Source organism: Callorhinchus milii, unplaced genomic scaffold, assembly GCF_018977255.1.
Source record: "Callorhinchus milii isolate IMCB2004 unplaced genomic scaffold, IMCB_Cmil_1.0 Scaffold3, whole genome shotgun sequence".
NCBI lineage: Eukaryota > Metazoa > Chordata > Chondrichthyes > Chimaeriformes > Callorhinchidae > Callorhinchus > Callorhinchus milii.
In genome coordinates, this window is record NW_024704744.1 from 94,437,137 (window position 1) to 94,455,049 (window position 17,913).

At 40.5% G+C, this 17,913-nt stretch overlaps 1 protein-coding gene across 1 annotated transcript in view; it reads right to left on the bottom strand.

The window, feature by feature from the left end:
* msh2 (mutS homolog 2 (E. coli)) overlaps positions 1–17,913 on the bottom strand; it is a 40,198-nt gene that overhangs the window by 3,192 nt on the left and 19,093 nt on the right. Inside the window, exons 8-14 of the mRNA XM_042333033.1 lie at positions 17,347–17,456; positions 16,163–16,286; positions 13,300–13,450; positions 9,613–9,710; positions 7,976–8,221; positions 7,094–7,298; positions 4,086–4,333 (exon numbers count right to left, since the gene is read on the bottom strand). Of these exons, the coding sequence (XP_042188967.1) occupies positions 4,086–4,333; positions 7,094–7,298; positions 7,976–8,221; positions 9,613–9,710; positions 13,300–13,450; positions 16,163–16,286; positions 17,347–17,456 (1,182 nt within the window). The remainder of the gene's footprint in view (positions 1–4,085; positions 4,334–7,093; positions 7,299–7,975; positions 8,222–9,612; positions 9,711–13,299; positions 13,451–16,162; positions 16,287–17,346; positions 17,457–17,913) is intronic.

The window sequence follows — 17,913 nt, forward strand, 5'->3', positions numbered from 1 at the left end:
GTCCAACCAGCTGCTTCTTGTGAAATCCCAAACGGTGCCTATTCAAATGTAGAGAACCTTACAACAGAGCCCAAGTAGTTCTTATATACACACACACACACACTACAATGTCCAGTAGGGAGCACTACAATCGTGAATGCAAACCCCGTCTGATTTCTCCCACTTAATAATAATAATAATCCTTGCATTTGATATAGCGCTTTTCACGTCTTCTAGACGTCCCAAAGCGCTTCACAGAATAGACTGTGAAGTGACTGTATATTTGTGGGTGAAACGCGGCAGCTAATTGGTTACAGCAGCGTCCCACAAACAGTCGTGGATTGAAAATGACCAATTTATTATTGTTTTGTAGGGATTATCATTCGATTATTAGCATGTCTGAAATCAGATCACTAACTGGAAATCAGAGCCACATGACTTTTGCTATGAAGCCATTGGAACGCAGTCAATCATGCACTTGAATGGCACAAAACATTTCAAGCAATTAACACTATGGAACATGTAGAAAACTTCAGAGGCAACTAGAACCACAAAGAAGTTGGTGTTTATGAGATTTAACTGCAAATAAATGCAATTCTCCTTCCCAAAACTTGACAAGAATGATTAGCTTTCGCAAAGGATTATCAGATTGCAAGGATTGAGAAATATGAAGGTAAAATCTTACGATCCTTGGTCTTTGCTGAGTGAATTGAAAGCAACCAGGATAGAGGCGAGAACATAATTGGGGAGGGGGAGGGAAAGAGGGGAAAGGGAACTAAAAATGAAAAATCACAATTGAGAGGAATGGGCATCAAGACTCACACCTCAGTTATAATGTATCAGAGGACTGCTGGTGTCTGCGGAACTATTTTCCAGCATGATTCACTGCCTTCAGGAAAGTAGAAGCAAAGGGTGTGAAGTGATGTTAAATAAAATCTCCTGGTTTATGACTGTGCTACAGAGGCAGCATTTACTGTACAAAGGCAAACATACCCTAGATTTAAAAATCAGAGGAGGGAGGAGTACACAGTAACAAATCTAGCAAACATCAATAAGTGTGGTGGTCACACTGACTGGGCGATTAAGAGCATCAACCAGTAAAACATCAAAGAAGAGGAATTCAGAGAGAGAGAGAGAGAGAGAGAGTGAGAAATGCTCCTGATGTACTTTCCAAATTTGTTAGCCAGTTACTGCGTAATAGAATGTGGTACAATCGGCTCATGATTCAACTTTTGATTTCCTTTTTACTCTCTTCCAACCCTCTCCCATTTTACGATTGTAGCAGCATCCTCAATTTCCCTCCCCTCTGCCCAAGTTCATTCACAATCCTGTTGGCAAACAGTTGAAGGTCAGACTGTACTGTTCCTTTCAACTCTGTGAGCTTTGAATCGTTCAAAAGGTTTCAATTTACTCTTTAGAAATAGCACCTTCGGAAATCTTTCTGGTTAAAGTTTCCAAAGAAAACAAATGCTGATGTCTATTTTGTAACAGCTGAGGTCTAGCCCAATACTGGGAAATTATCATTCATTTATTATAATAATAATACTGGCATTTGATATAGCTCTTTATTCACGTCTTTTAGATGTCTCAAAGCACTTCTAAGTGTTGAGGGGGAAGAGGGACGAGTTTTTAAATTGAAGGCACATTTTGCTTTCAAGAAGTTGCATATTTTTATTATTCAGTGAGAAGTTTTACGCAACAGCAGGGCCTGAGGGGCTGTGTTTTGGACTGAGCACGGATAAGAGATCACATACCATCATAAAAGAAAATCAATATTATTCCAGCCACCATTAAAAAAAACTAATAACTGAATGGAGGGCAGAGTTTTAGCGAAAGGGCATAGCAAATGAAGGTTGCAAAAGAGACACCATATTTACAGACAACGTGAGCAGATTGTCAGCTCAGGCAAAGGTTTAAAGACAAGTGTGGGAGGGAAGAAATCTGTTTCAAACAGGACCAGTTGGAAGATTTTGTTTCACAAAAGTTAACATTTTTTTTAAAAAAGGCTGTAGAAATTATAGCAAACCACAGGTATTGAATACAAATCTCTGTAAAGGACAACTGAACAGTGTAGGCTTACTACTGGGTTTGCCATGAATAACAGTCTATTCTTAGGAGAAAAAACAGCAGTCAAAGCCGGGAGGGGGGTCTCAAATGACAAGGACCACTAAAGTGAGGCCTTTCAACCCACACAGCACCTATTTCCTTTGTGCGTTATATCCTGATTACCTAGGGATAGCTTCCTAAAGTCCATTTCTGAATAATGTGTCTAATGCATGGATTCCTGCGACATGAGATACTAAAATAGCACAGACAACCTAGTTTACAATTCACTTTGTGCTTGCCCAGCTCATCCACATATAACAGAATCTTTCAAACATTCCTGAAATTAGGAGAAAAAAGAATCAAGACAGCTAGCCATTTTCTTTGAAAGGTACTTAAACCACTGTTCGCCATCAGAAATAGAAAACATCTCAATGTCACTCTTGAAACACCTTTTTTCTTCCTTGTTACAAGTTACTGATTAAGAACTGAGCATTCCCATTTTTAAGAAAGAGCAATGTTGAACCGTTTGAAGTGGACGTATTCTGGAAAACGATGGAGGTATTTCACTAAATGAGAAAATCAGCTTCAGCATATGAACAGAGTAGGGCACAGCCTTTTGCCATAAACACAACACTCAGGGTACGCAAAAATTAAACACATTAATAATAATAATTCTTGCATATGACACAGCACCTGATCACATCATGAAGACATCTCAAAACGCTTCACGGGATCTACTGTAAAATGGATTGACTGTTTACTTTGTGGGCGAAGCACGGCAGTCAGTTTGCACGCAGCAATGTCCCACAAAACCATGGAGTGAGTGGTCAATTTTATTTGGGGGATTTGTTGGCCCGGACACCGGAAGAATAGTGTCTTGGGATCTTTAACGTCACCTGAACAGGCAGACGGGAACTCGGTTTAATGTTTCATCCGAAGGACATCACCTCCGACAGCGCAGCACATCTCAGTACTGCACTGGAGTACCATCTTACCAGGGTGGACCAACTGCTGGCCTGCAGGACAATTTCATCCAGCTCCCCCTACCCCCCATTTCATCTGGTCCACCCACTCCCCCCACAATCTGGAAATGTTGTTACGTTTCTGGAAAATATTGCTTATGCGGCCTGCAGAGGTTTCTCAAATAGGGCATCCAGCCCTCAGCAGCCAAAAGCTTGGACCACTCCAGGTCTCAACACGGAGCTCGAACTTTTCGACTTATACAGGCAAGACTGCTATGAACTGAGCCAGGCTGATACACACCACACATACATTGAAAGCTTATAGCCACTGAAATTAAGTTAGGACCAATGAAGAGAAATATCATGAATCAGAATCTGGCAGTTCGCAAAAGGAGAGATTAATGGTTCAAAGAAGAAAATCTGAATCACTGACCATCCCCCCACCCCCAAGGCATTACATGGGTTTTTTTCCTGAACCATTTCAGTGGTGAGAAAAACACAAATGGATTCTTGCAGATTTCCTTGCTTCTCTGCTTCTCTGTCTCAGTCGCCATCTTAATTAAAACACCTGCAGAAAAAGCTCTTCTTTTTGCTATCGATCTACTTTTCAATAAGCACTTTTCTGTTGCTGACGTTTTCTGCTCACATAGAGGTCAGTGTTCAGAAAGAAAACATTTCGCTATGCACTAAGCAACGACTCCCCCACTCCCAAAATAGGCAAAGAACAAATCTGATTCAACCCCAAATCCTAATGTTGGAAAAAACATACAATATAAAATGATGTGTATAGCCCCTTTCACATCGGAAGGACGTCCCAAGATGCTGGACAGTCAGGGATTTGGACCTGACCTGTGGGTCGGGATCGGGGAGGGCAGGGAGGGTTGCCGAAGGCTCGGTCGAAGAGGATTTTGAGTCGTGCCTTGAAGGAGATAAGGGATGGGGGGGCGAGGTGAAAGGAAGGTGGGATAGAGTTCCATAGGGTGGCAGCCGAGAGGCTGAAGGCCGAAGCCGATGGTGATACCTAAACTGGCGTAATGCATCCTTTGGTGAACAGTAGATGGAATTTGAGTTGCTGTCCGCACACATTGTGAGACTTACCTTTTTTCACACGGTACAGCATGGTCAATGTTTCGTCTGTTGTAAGTGCGGTGACGTGCAGGTTATGCACCGTTGGCACTTGGTCAGCGAGGGCTGTCAGTTCATGAAAGTGAGTGGCAAACATACAGAAGGCACAGATCTTTGTAGAGATGTATTCGGATATAGCCCACGCCAGGCCAAAGCCATCATACGTAGAAGTGCCTCTGCCCAGCTCATCAATAATAATCAGGGAGTGTTCAGTCGCCGACCTGAAAAAAACACTGGCAGCATTAATCTGGGGCCAGAAAAGCTCAAGCTGAAACATTACGCCATACACCATTGCAAATTGTTCACGATTTGTCTCTCAAGGAAATATCTGCACTATTATTACAATGGAACTGTACATCTTATTATGGGCAGTACCTTGGTGTGTGCTGATAAAAGATGTATTACTTTTTTTTGGAGTATTCAAATGAAAAAGCTCTAGGAATAAAACAAGTGTGACCTAATTTGGTTATAAATACTCTATTAAATATCCTTTAATTGTGTAGATAAAATTATAACATTTAGTTGGATCTGAGCACTAGTCTCCAATGAGCCCAAAAGCTTCACTTTAATTTGAAAATTAGCTGAGGAAAACATCTGAAAACAGAATATTCCAGTGTCGACTTATGAGGTTTACAAAGATTGAATAGTGCTGTTTCTGCTTTTTTTTTTTAAACAAAACCTCAACTGGAAGATCTTTATTCCTGTAATATATCCCCTTTCCATCCCCTCTGCCTGCGAAGATGAGGTATCTCAAGGAAACAAATGGTATGTTTACAGCTCCAATTACTTGTCAAAATAAGAGCGGCAGTCACAAAATTAATCAAATTGACTCCATAGTATTCTTCCACATAAGCTTCAATTTGTGCTCCAGACATCACTGCAGTGATATTTCTCAAACTGACACTCACAGAAGTGAATGGATTGAGAGGGGGGACATTACTACCTAGAAGCGGGAAAGAATATCAATCGCTTTCATAATTTCATTTAGAATACATTTTTGGACACTAAAAAATATATTTAGGATAAAGGCCAGTTCTGTTACAACCATTGTGGATGCTCTTTTCTTCCTTCATCTCCCCCCACCGCCCAAACTCTTCTTTCACCATAGATGGTCTGCCAACATCTAAAAACAAATCCTTCAAGCAACGATAAAATATTAAACTCACAGGGTCAGTCATCAACAACAGAATTACATTTGTAAAGCGCATATCACGACGGGAGGACGTCCCATTCGGGGATCAGGACCTGAGCGTTGGGGGCAGGTTTGGGGTGAGGGAGGGCAGAGAGGTGGGAGGGCGGCTGAAGGCACGGTCGAAAAGGAGGGTGTTGAGTCGTGCCTTGAAGGAGGCGAGGGAGGGAGCAAGGCAAAGGGATTGTAGGATGGAGTTCCAGAAGGTGGAGTTCCAGACTTGAATTCCATTAATCCAAAGAGGGTAAATTCTGGAGTGAACAGTTTTACTAGAACAGAATAAATGTTCGTGTGTCGTGCTAGTGATTCTCATTTGAGCTAACCACTCCAATCCTATTTCTCTGATCATTCTCCGTACTTCTTTACACTTTCATTCTTCAAGTATCTAAATTCCTTCTTAAAAGATTGAACAAACTCAGTAGGATGCTAAGAGGCATTGCATTTCATTCAAACGTTTTCTATTCGTTTTATGCTAAAGGTACAATCTTACAATTCTGCACGTTTTCTAATGTGATCAGTCTACATTAGATAATCACCATAAAAGCTGGTCCAAAGCACTCTTTCCTCAAAAAAAAACTCAAAATGAAATTGTGCACTGTAGGATGCTAGTGGTGAAATATCTGTCCAGTTTTAATATACGCAATCACCACTTGCAGTTTTCATTCCTATTCATGATGGCTCATCACTTATCAACAGCTACTCCAAGCAATTTGTTAATTGAATGAATGGAAAGTCAAGGCTGGAGACCCCAGTTTGTTGAGTGGCTTCACACGGTGTGAAGGACAAATGGGTCTGAGAACACATAGAAAGTGAAAGCTTATTACATGGTCCCACAAAATATAGGTCAATTCACTTTATAGTACATTCTGTGAAGTGCTTGGAGATGTCTCAAAGATGTGATAAGGTGCTGTATTGAATACAAGAATTATTATCGTCCACTCCTTCAACCTGTCTGAAAGTGGTTTTAGCTGAAAGCAGGATTGCACTGATGGTTTTCTTTCAAGATACACATTTTCAATTTTGATTTCTGCAACTTTTCTGAATGTACATTTCTACTCTCTGATCTTACTGCTTCAAAAAACAATGGGGACAGATAAACATTATTTTGCTAGAAAATAGCAGCTTAGCCGTTTGGGCATCGAATTAGAGACCAGAAAGATCTGGATTGCAACCATTGTGGTGACTCTCATCTCAATTTCCAAGCCTACAAAGTGCAGGAAGACCAAATTAAAAGCTAAGCAGATCTGTGTAGTGCTTAACTGGCTCTTAAGAGACATCACTAATAAAACCAGTCAGGTCTGCAGTGAGTATTGATGGTTGCAAATTCTGCCTGGCTCATAAGTAAGATTGCCTGATCAATGTGGTGTTGACATATGGACACTGAGAGCCAAAAAGCCCCAATAGTTGGGACTGAGCCAGTCAAGTTGGAAAAGTACCGGGCTATTTTGTTTTGCAGATAATAATAAAATGGCATATTAAAAATATAAGTAATACAGAAATAATAGTATCCTTATATCACATCAGGATGACATCTCAAAGCACTTCACAGGATATATTGTAAAGTAGAGTAATTATGTACGTTGTCTGATGGACTATCAGTTCTCAGGTTCCCCCCACCCTATTAGTAAAGCCATTAAAACATCCTTTGAAATTGGAACTGTAATCCTGGACAAAGATTAGAGATGTGCAGTAATCCCGGAATTCATACTTATTTATTAAGGCATATTTACTGTGGAATATTATCCTTTTGGAAAAGAAACACCACTAAAGAACTGTACTGGGAGCGCTTTACCTCAAGATAGCTGCAGTCTCCAGCATTTCGGCCATGAAGGTTGATACTCCTTTGAGCTGACTGTCTGCAGCACCGACTCGAGCCATGATGCAGTCCACAATGGTGACCTCTGCGGAGTCACAGGGCACAAAGCAACCGATTTGGGCCATCAGCACAACCACACCCGTCTGGCGGATATATGTGGATTTTCCACCCATGTTTGGACCTATTCAAACATTTACAAAGAGAAGTCAGGTGGATGAAAATCAAAACGAGTCAGGAACGATAAATGCCTTGGGTCACACAGCGAGCTTGGAATTCCAATCCAGTATTGGTTTGAAGTGTTCATAAGGAGAAACACACCTGGAATTTCTCAGACAGAGACTTTGCTATATCTCGGCTTCACTTTTGTGGGAGGCTATCACAGCTCCTCGTCTCGACTACCATAAGTTAGATAGCAGCCACTTTGTTGATAAACAAGGCAAAACGGTTCCACATATGCACAAAACCATCAAATTTTAGACACAATGTTGGCTACACACTCTTATGGAATAGAAACATGGAACTTGCCAGGATTTTGAAAAGAATCATGCTGATGTTATGCTGAGGTTATACTATGAGCAACACTGCTTAAAGACCCAGCAACTTTTTTTTAAAATCAGCAACCTATTCTGGTTTAACCAATAATGGTTCTCAACATCAAGTGAACGGAAGTAACAAAGTGAACTGCAGTACGTGCTCGTACATCAACAGGCTCCGAATCAAAATCACTCAGTTGATTTTGGATTAAGCGTAACATCAACAACTTGCATTTATATAGCATCCTTCACATAGGTTAGCGTCTCGGAGCACATAATATCCCTTCTCTTCAGAATGTTTTGCTAACATTGGCCCAATCCTTACCGGTTATTATATGAAACATCTGTTTATCCTTCTCGAAGGTGACGTCGTTGGGAATGAAGGCTACCTCATCCTGAACCTCAATGCAGGGATGCCTGGAGCCCTTCAGGATAAGCTGTCCTTGGCCTCTTTCAAGAATCACAGGCCGCACATACGGCACTGGTGCTCCATTAGCTACGTGGGCAAAGCTCACCACTGCATCCAGTTGAGCAATCACATCATTTAGTGTCTGTTGAGGGTCCACATATCCTACCAAAGCAAAGAGAGTATGTTAGGGTTTTCTGTAAAGTATTGCATGCTATTGCGGAATTTTCACTTAAACAAGCAATCGTAATTAAATGGGTAATAGCCACAGTGTAATAACACTGTAACAAGATAAAGTTCGAGATCTGAAAACCTCAGATAATTTCTTCTTGAATGTAATGTTTTATTCAAGATGTTTTATCTGGCAGAGACATTTATAAAATATGAAAAGTGAATATTTTAACTACACTTCAGCAAAATGTGGCGAACGTAAGATGTTCTGACTAACAATCCCCCAATAAAGAAAAGTTGGTTATTCATTTCATGGCTACTTAAGGGAATGGTTACGTGTAAATTAGGTACTGCATTGGAATACAAATACACAGTTACTAAGATTCACAGAAAATGTTGAAGTGTTTGAGACGATTAAGCTGATAAGGTGCCGTTTCAAGTGAAATGATTATTATGTTATTCTTGCTCGCATGGGTACAACCATCAACTTAGCCAATTATAACCTGACAATTACACTGTCCCCACTTTATAGTGACATGACACTCCAGTGTTAGCACATAATGTTAGCAACTTCAGATATCAAATTAAACTGGCCTCTTAAATCTTTCACAATTTTGTTTGGAAATAAAAATTAATTCCCACTGTAGCTTCTTGGAAATAAGCTGACATGAGTGTTCAGCAATTAGATCATCACAGCCTCTCTCAGACTCCAGTGCCACTTCAAATCCACAATTAGCAGGCAATCCATGGGTTTTTGGAGACTCGTTTGATTCAAACAGTAGGAGATACCACAAAAATTAAAGATTCATTTTTTTTGTTTTTCAATATTATAGTTGAAATTAAAAAAAATTGACTTCTAGCCTCTCGAAGCTAAACAAACATCTTAAATATTGAGAAATTGCTACTGCCATCCACCCACATTCCTCCATTATAGACAAGCGGCCGATCAATACATCCTCAATTCAGATTGAATAATTCCCCTCGACGTTATGAGTCTTTTCAATCTTCTGATTCCTATCTTCATTAGTAAGGTTTCAGTCAACGAGTCACAAATCACACACAAAAAAAATCCAAGGGGCCAATTATTTAGCTGGAGTCTCAGAATCTATTATCTAAGTCAGCACAACATATATTAATATACAAATCTGAGCTTTTTATTGAGAATTTTTTAAAAGAGTAATTATATCCATATGAGGGCATTCATTACTTTACGTAGTCTGCATAAAAGTAACTCTCCTATTGACAAAAGATATCCAAAGTGACTGGAACAACAGATTTCCAGATTTAGACTGAATGTTAACACCTCAATATTCCAGCCCTGCTCTCTCCTCCTCCAGCTACCTTTTTACAATTAGTTGAAAACGAGAGGTCGCAGAACATCTCACCTGCAGAGATATTAATGATTTCTTTCACAATTACATCCTGGGCCTCTTCATACTCCTCCCTGCTCTTCATATAGTCTTCGTTGTAGGAACTCAGCTTGCTGGAAGGAGGAGAGATGTATGAGCAACCAATAATCAAACATTCACTGAACCCTCATAGGCCCCATGGCCGCACTTGTGGACATTTACAACAGTAGCATTTGGTGCTTCGGATGAGACAAACCAAAGCCTCGTCCACCTGTTTAGCTAAATCAAATGCAAGGCTTATTATTCTTTTCCCTCAGCTTGCCTTCCTATCACATGCACTGACCACCACCTCGAAATCCAGCTGTGCACAAGCGCACTTTCAACGGGGGAAAGGAAGGCATTTGAGTTAAACAGAAGACACATGGTGTGAAATATCCATGCATGTGCAACGGCACAGCAGAACTGCAAATAAAACAGATTCAGTAAGGAATCAGAGGTTTTGTAGCATTGACAGCTCATCACAGCAGGTCACCTTGCAATCATATCTACATTTTAACCACTGTTTTTATGCAATATATTAATCTCATGTAAGGGCTACGGCAGAAAACTACCAATATAAGTTTCAGCCTGATGAGTGTGTTGTAGCTGCACAGTTCAGGTCACTGCTATAATCAGAGACAAAGCCAGGATTCACCGCCCAATCTGGAAACAGTAGGCATTATGTTGTAACAATTAATGCAGCTGTACACTGAAGTGGAAATGCAAGAGAATTGAGAGTATTCCGCTGTAAAATAACCTCATACCTTTGTTTCGCATGAGCACATCTCTCTGGGTTTTGCAGAGGCTTGGCTTAATTGGTAGCAAGGTCACTTCTGGGTAAAAGGTTAGAGGTTCTGCTGCGACAGGGAGAGCAAACTCGGTGGTTCTGTTTTGGATCACACATTAAATCAATGTTTTGCCTTCCCACAAAAATGTTCACTGCAATTTGACCAGAAATATTCGTGGCACACAGATCTTTTTGATATAAGGTGCTATAAAAATGATGTTCTTTTCATCATCGGAACATCAATGGCCAGCTTTGGTCCACTGAAATACATATATATAATAATCCTTTCATTTGATATAGTGCTTTATCACGTCTTCGAGACGTCTCAAAGCGCTTCACAGAATACACTGTAAAGTGAATTGACTGCATATTTTGTGGAGGAAACGCGGCAGCCAATTGCGCACAGCAGTGTCCCACTAACAGTCATGGCTTGAGTGACCAAATTATTATTTATTTATGAATGATTATTACCCCCGGAAAAGTGATCCACCAATCAACCAACAACCGGGTTCCTACTTATTGATAGGAAAACAGAGGCATGCGGAGTAAGGAAATTTGCCTAATGTTTCATGCAGCCTGGGAATCAAACACAGGTCTTTTCGCTTGCGAGGCGAGTGCTCTAACCAATACGCTACAGGACTGTGTGTCACATATACACACACATACACATACTGTATTATCATCAATTAAATTCAGATTTAAAAAACATGACCATTGCCAATGGGGCTCCAAATTTGATGGGAGGGAAGATCTAACGGAGGTTTTTAAAATTATGAGGGGTTTTGATATAGTAGATGGAGAGAAGTTATTCCCACTGGTTGGTGAGTCAGTGACTAGAGGGCACCAATTTTATCTAGTTAGCAAGGCAGCAAAAGGGTAGGATTAAGAGATATCTGTTTACAAAGAGTTGTTAGGATATGGAATGCCCTGCCAGTTGCGGTGGTTGAGACGGCATCGATATAAACTTTCAAGAGGGAACTAAATATATATAAAAGGAATATTTTGCAGTGGTAGGAGGAATAGGCAGGTAAATGAGACTGAATATATTGCCGTTTCAAACAGCCAACACAGACATGATGGGCCAAATGGCCTTGTAACTTTCCTCTCCTGTCTTGGGAGCCAGTTGCTAGGAAGCACAAAAGATCAAATCAGGATTTTTCTCTGCCAGCCCATCCTCAATTAATGAGCAGCTGGGTGGGGGTGGGTGGGTGGGAAAAGAGAGGTTGAAGAGCTGGAAGTTGACAAAACGCATAGCCAAAAAAATAATTTCAGTAGGGTGTAAGTCGGGGAGAGAATCCCTCATTATGCTTACGTAAAATCTCATCACCATGTATCCCTGGGAACCCTGATCCACTCTCATACACGGTGATGAGATTTTAGGCAAGTTCCAGACAGCTGGGGCTGATGGCTTGAACATCATCGTTTGAACAGGGGTGGAGGAATGCGTTAGAAGAGAGTAATCAGTTCAAAAAGAACTACTCCCATGGTTATCGAAAGGGCCGCGTTAAGTGATTTATCCCAGGATCCAGTGCACTTCTTGGTGATAAATACCTAATTACATTTTTAGGCATGTGCAAGAATAACATACAACATACAATAATCTTAGAGGCAGCTATTATCAGAGAATTACATGCTTGATATTAAGTGAATGAAATGAAAAGCCTATTAAGTCAGGCTCTCAGTTGCTCCAACATGGAAGGGCAAACATAACGGTCAGTTTGGTTGCTGCTGCAGCATTCAGTTTACACAAGTAATCTTCCTTCAATTTTCCTTCTTCTAGACCCAGCGGGACTTTACTGCTGCCTTGGGTGGGGGGGGTGGGGTGAGTATCACTTTTAATTTTTTTTTAATACAAGTACAAAGCACATTATTTTATTCTATTTATTATGTTATAGGCTGAGAAGGACGAGGTCCATTATTCCCATCATCAGACGTGTCTGTTCCTTAGACCCACTTAGCATCATGGCTTTGGGATAAGACCAAAACAATCTTGATCCAGTCAGATTCGCTCCTAGAATGAAGGTCTTTATATAATACAGTATACAGTAAGTTTCTGACGACTCGTTTCCTGTATAAAATAAACTAAATCATCACTCAGATCAGTTTGTGTATCGCTAGCAATGTTCTAGATAAAGAAATCCATCACAATTACGTCAATGTGTTTCAGATATCATGCTATTAAACATGATACGCAATTCATCATCTCAAATTGCCTCCATTATCACTGCCAGTGGTTTTGCCACACAAAGACAACTCAAACAGCTCTCTCCCAGAGAAATGCAATGTGACAAAAAACACAATTGTTCTTCTGGTAGTTTTTTTTCTAGTTTGCAGTACAATTATGTCACAAAAAAATAACACTTTCCTGAAATCCTACAAACAATCTTACTTAATCTGCGATCTAGCTCCAGGTCACACTTATACCTTCACTAATCTCTCACCTACATTTAATAATAATAATAGCATATTTGTGCTCAGGATACCTAATGCAGAAGCATTTGAGCACAATCCTGACCTCAGCCAAAAGCAACACCAAGGTGCAACAGTTGACTGTTTCCCCAGGATATCTGCATTGCCACCATAATGGAAAATGGGCATGTGAGGCCATGCAATTTGGACAAGATTAGGATTCAATGATAGTTCCAATCTCCCCCCAACATCCCCCACCCCACAAGATGGTGACGTTGATGCTGTCCATAGCCATTTGGGTGAGTTAACAAGATGTCAGTCCGATGCCTATGGTGTGAGCCACCATATTCAGAAAATTGGAATAAAATTCAAAAAATGTTGGGAATGCTAAAACACAAGTATAATTTCCACTGTAAACTGCAACTACTAGAGGTCAGGACACCCAATATGAAGCTGCAGCTACCTGAACAAGAAAAGAAAAACCTCACCTGTTTGTAAACCGAACTCCATTCTTCTGTATGTCTATGGTATTAAATTTCTTGTTGTTGCGAAGAGCCTTTTCCTCCTTGCAGGTAACTCGGAAATAGTAACCTAACTGAATACTTGATTCCAGTTTCATAGTCTTGCCTGCTTCAAGCCCTGCATGCAAACGTCCAGAGAATTTAGTGAAGATGTTTCTTCAAACAATAATAACTCGATCATTTTCAATCCATGACTGTTTGTGGGACATTGCTGTGCGCAATTGGCTGCCGCGTTCACCCACAAATATACAGTCAATTCACTTCACAGTATATTCTGTGAAACGCTTTGGGACGTCTAGAAGACGTGAAAAGCGCTATATCAAATGCAAGGATTATTATTATTATTATTAAGAGCTAGAAGAGCAATACATTTTTTAATTCTTCTCTAAACTATATTCCTCAAATCAGGCAGTGCTGATATAACCAGCAATAATGTTGTAAACCATGCATTTGAATAGTATTTGTTTCTCTTAATTCCATACGTCAGTTACAATTCCTTCAGATGTATTGGACAAAATGATATAAGCAACTCAGGTGGATAAGCACGGCATCTATAAAACAGGTTCAAATTCAGTTTCTATTTCCCATAAATGGTTTTCAAAAATTAGCCAAAGGGAATAAATGGGAGTACATAAAAGTAATTTTTTACATTGCATTTTCACTACTAGAAGGAGGGTTTCAATCCAACACAGACTTGGAAACACGATGCTCTACTTTCTGTATTGTCTGTAAAAGATTGCAGAATCATAATTATTACAGAGCTATTTAACCCATCAGTCTTTGGCTAGTGCTAGCAATCACACACTGTACTTCTGGGAAAAGGAACAAATTGGCTAGATGTTATTTCTTGCTGGTCCTTTTAGTCAGATTTCAGGTGTAGCATTGTGCATGGGATACGAGAGAAAGGTATGAAAAACAGTTTTGTCCTGAATTAACATTGGCAGCAAGAATGTCAACACTGCACAAGATGAAACGTGTCTTTAGGAACCTTAATTTCAAGCAATGTGTTTAGTTAGATAAGAGCTTTGCGCTCAGAATTGGAACAGTTAAAGGGTTTGCAGCTAAACAGGCCTGGCATAATTGAGCTTGTTATAAATATTCTCTTTTCTTCTCCCATTCCTCCAATTATTTTGCCTCCTTTCCAGAAGGCACAGGTTCTCTCTGAGGTACTATTTCAAAAGGCTTCTTCCACTCAAGTGGTCATTCTTTATATTGGAGCCTGGGCAGTAAGAGTAATTAGACTATTCGACCGTGGAGGGCATCAGTCAAACCTAGCCCAATCAATATCCCATCCAATATCCACATATGCACAAATAATCAATGCATTAGAATAATCCTTGATATAGAATTTATTCACATCGACAAAATGTCAAAGCACTTGGCAGGATTTTACTGTGAAGTGTAGCAACTATTTGTAAGCAAACAAGGTCACCCAGCGCCGTATTGGGTGTCAGCCTAGATTAAGATTCAAGTCCTGACTTGGGGCTTGAACTCACAACCTTCGCCCACAAATATACAGTCAATTCACTTTACAGTGTGTTCTGTGAAGCGCTTTGGGACGTCCTCCTGACGTGAAAAGCGCTATATCAAACGCAAGGATTATTATTATTATTATTATTCTGACTCGCAGGTGAAAGTGCTGCCAACTGAGTCAGGCTGATGGGGGTTTACAAAAACTATAATGGCATCTCGACAACTAAGCAGGTAGAATTTAGTGCAGGATTAATCATGTCATTAGACTAAGTACCTCCTAAGAACTCTCTGATAAAGCCAAAAGCTCTAGAGTCATTAGTTATTCTGCAACAATGACAAGAAAAGCAATTTAGAACAAATTTGATCTGTGTTACTGACGGAATAACAACAATTCTGATAGGAGATAAGTTTTCACAACATTAATATAAGTAGTTCTTACCGCCCCTTCCTTGCCAGGTTTCCGGCAAGTACTTGCTCTCCTGTGTTAGGAACCGCTGTGCCATGCACTTAATTTAAATCCTCAAAACAGAGTGACTGAACACTGTTCTACAAGGCGTGCACATAAGAGATACCTGTGGACTCCTTTACAATTTTCCTTCTCCCATTGGTTCTTACCTTGCCTTGCAGTTTATGTCATAGTTCAGAGATTAGCAATTCAAGGGAAACAGAGCCCAGCCCCAGCCATCCTCTACAGAGTGTGGTGATGCAGTGACAGGGCTTTAACATCTCACAACATGGAGTTCTGTAGCTCAGTGATTAGAGCACCTCGCCTGTGAGAGACCTGGGTTCGATTCCTGGCAGGGCAAAACTATGGCCAAGTTTCCTTACTCCACACGCTCCTGTTTACCTAGCAGTAAGTAGGAACTCGGTTGTTAGTCGATTGGTGGATCGCTTTTCCGGGGGTAATAATTCTTCCAATAAAAAAATTAAAATAAATATATCGGTCATTCAATCCACGACTGTTTGTGGGACACTGCTGTGCACAATTACCTGCCACGGTCCACCCACAAAAAAAGTCAATTCACTTTACAGTCTCGAAAACGTGATAAGGCACGATATCAAATGTAAATATTATTATTATCTCAACTGAAGGACAGCACCTCTAAATGCAGCACTCACCCAACACCGAATTGGAGTGTTAGCTGAAACTAAGTTCAAAGTTCTGATGTGGGGCTTGAACTCACAACCTTCTGACTTGGAGGTGAAGTAATTACATTAATATACATCGTCTATGGTGAGTTGTGCACTTTCTCATTCCTTTCAATGTTCATTTTGAGTCAACTTTTTTTTTCATGATCTTAACAGTGCTAAAAGCAAGAGATTTGTCCCAGTTCTCATCTTATTTCTGATCCAATACCTAACTCCCTGGCAGCATGGTTCAGAGTTGACTGCATATTTTTCTCCAGTTCATCCATCTTCTCTCTCAGTTCAGTTAGATTTGGGTCAAAAGACGGTTTCACCAAAAATTCGTGGTTTTCCACCTGGAAAAGTCAGCAATTGCACCTAGTTAGAATGTTCCCACTTCATTAATTCATTTATTACTGCAGGCACGATAGCACCCTGGAGATCACCATTACAGAGCTTTGCAGCAGGTTTCAACCCAGGATTGTTTCATTCTAACTCAAACATGAGGATCCACTGACTCAAAACTGATTTGGGTGATCAAGGGAAGAAAGGGCCTAAGGAAAGCGGGGGGCGGGCGGGGAAGAGAAGCATCCGGTTGGCACCAACCCAAGACAGTTCTGACTCATCTCCCACAACCAGCTATTGATGAGTAGCAAAGGCTTAAGCGTAGATGTCTAGCATCAAACAAACAAATTGCATTTATATAGCGCCTTTCACATCAGGAGGGAGTCCCAATGTGCTAGACAGTCAAGGGTTTGCACTGAGCTCAGAGTTGGATGCGCGATGTGTGTGTGTGGTGGGGGGAGGGGGGGGGGGGAGAGGGGGGGCGCGGGGTAGAGAAGGCAATCAAAGCTGGGGTCAAAGAGGAAGATCTTGACGCAGACCTTGAAAGAGACAGGGGAAGGGACAAGGCAAACAATCTCTGGGATGGAGTTCAAGAGGGTGGGGGCAGAAAGGCTGATGGCGAGGTGGGCCTCGTGAAGCAGACCTGCGCTGCCAAGTGGAGTAAACAAAGCTCTCTCAACTTCTTACATCACTGCTTTACACGTCAAACAGTATTGTGAAATATAAAAGGATTATTGTTTTACAGATTATGTCTCTCATTTGACCATGGCAATTTTCTATTTCATTAATCATTGTTCCTCAAATTTCCCTCTTGTAACTCTCTCAAACACAAAAGTTATTCTGCGTGCTATTTCTTTCTACTCCCTGCATCTTAGCATGGAACTCCATCTCTCAGGATTTCCTTCTTCTCGTAAGATACATGTTTTGAACCCTAAGCTTTCCATCAGCCAACTAGTTCTGCTTGTTCAATCACATCTGCTACTTCTTTTCAAATGTGGTAATATTTTGCAATTTGAGCCTTGACCTGGGCTTTTACATGACAACATGGTCAGAAACAATTTATTCTCATACCTGATTCATGTCTAAAGTTGTCTCAATCATTTCCTGAAACTTGGAGAAATCGGCGATTAGGTCTGTTAGCGGTGAGATGAATGCAGCTTTCAACATCATCTGATGCGTTCCTGTTAAAAACAATTTAGAATTCAGTACGTCACACTCTGAATATTGGGAGTCTTTCTTGTGACTTGCCTAGTAAGTGAGATTCATTCCAGTACATTACTTTCTAATTACCGAATAACACAAACCAGAAGCACGCTATTCTGTTCAATTTGCCTGCGGATGGTGCACAGCAACAGGAAGAAAATTAATAAATAGATCTTCAAGAAAAGTTTTAGACTGTAATTTTAAGATTAGCAATCTTTGTGCAACATACAGAGACCATGCTGGTTTTCTGACGCTTCCACAAAAGATACATCATTCACCACGGGAGGCGAGAGGGACTTGTGATTCACCTCGTTCACGAAACATCATGAATGCTTTCCCGCAGCTTTCGCCAGTGTACAATTCTTTCATTCTATTGATAATTTTAGACCGATTTTCAACCATTAGAACAAACACAGATCTGAACTATAAACAAGA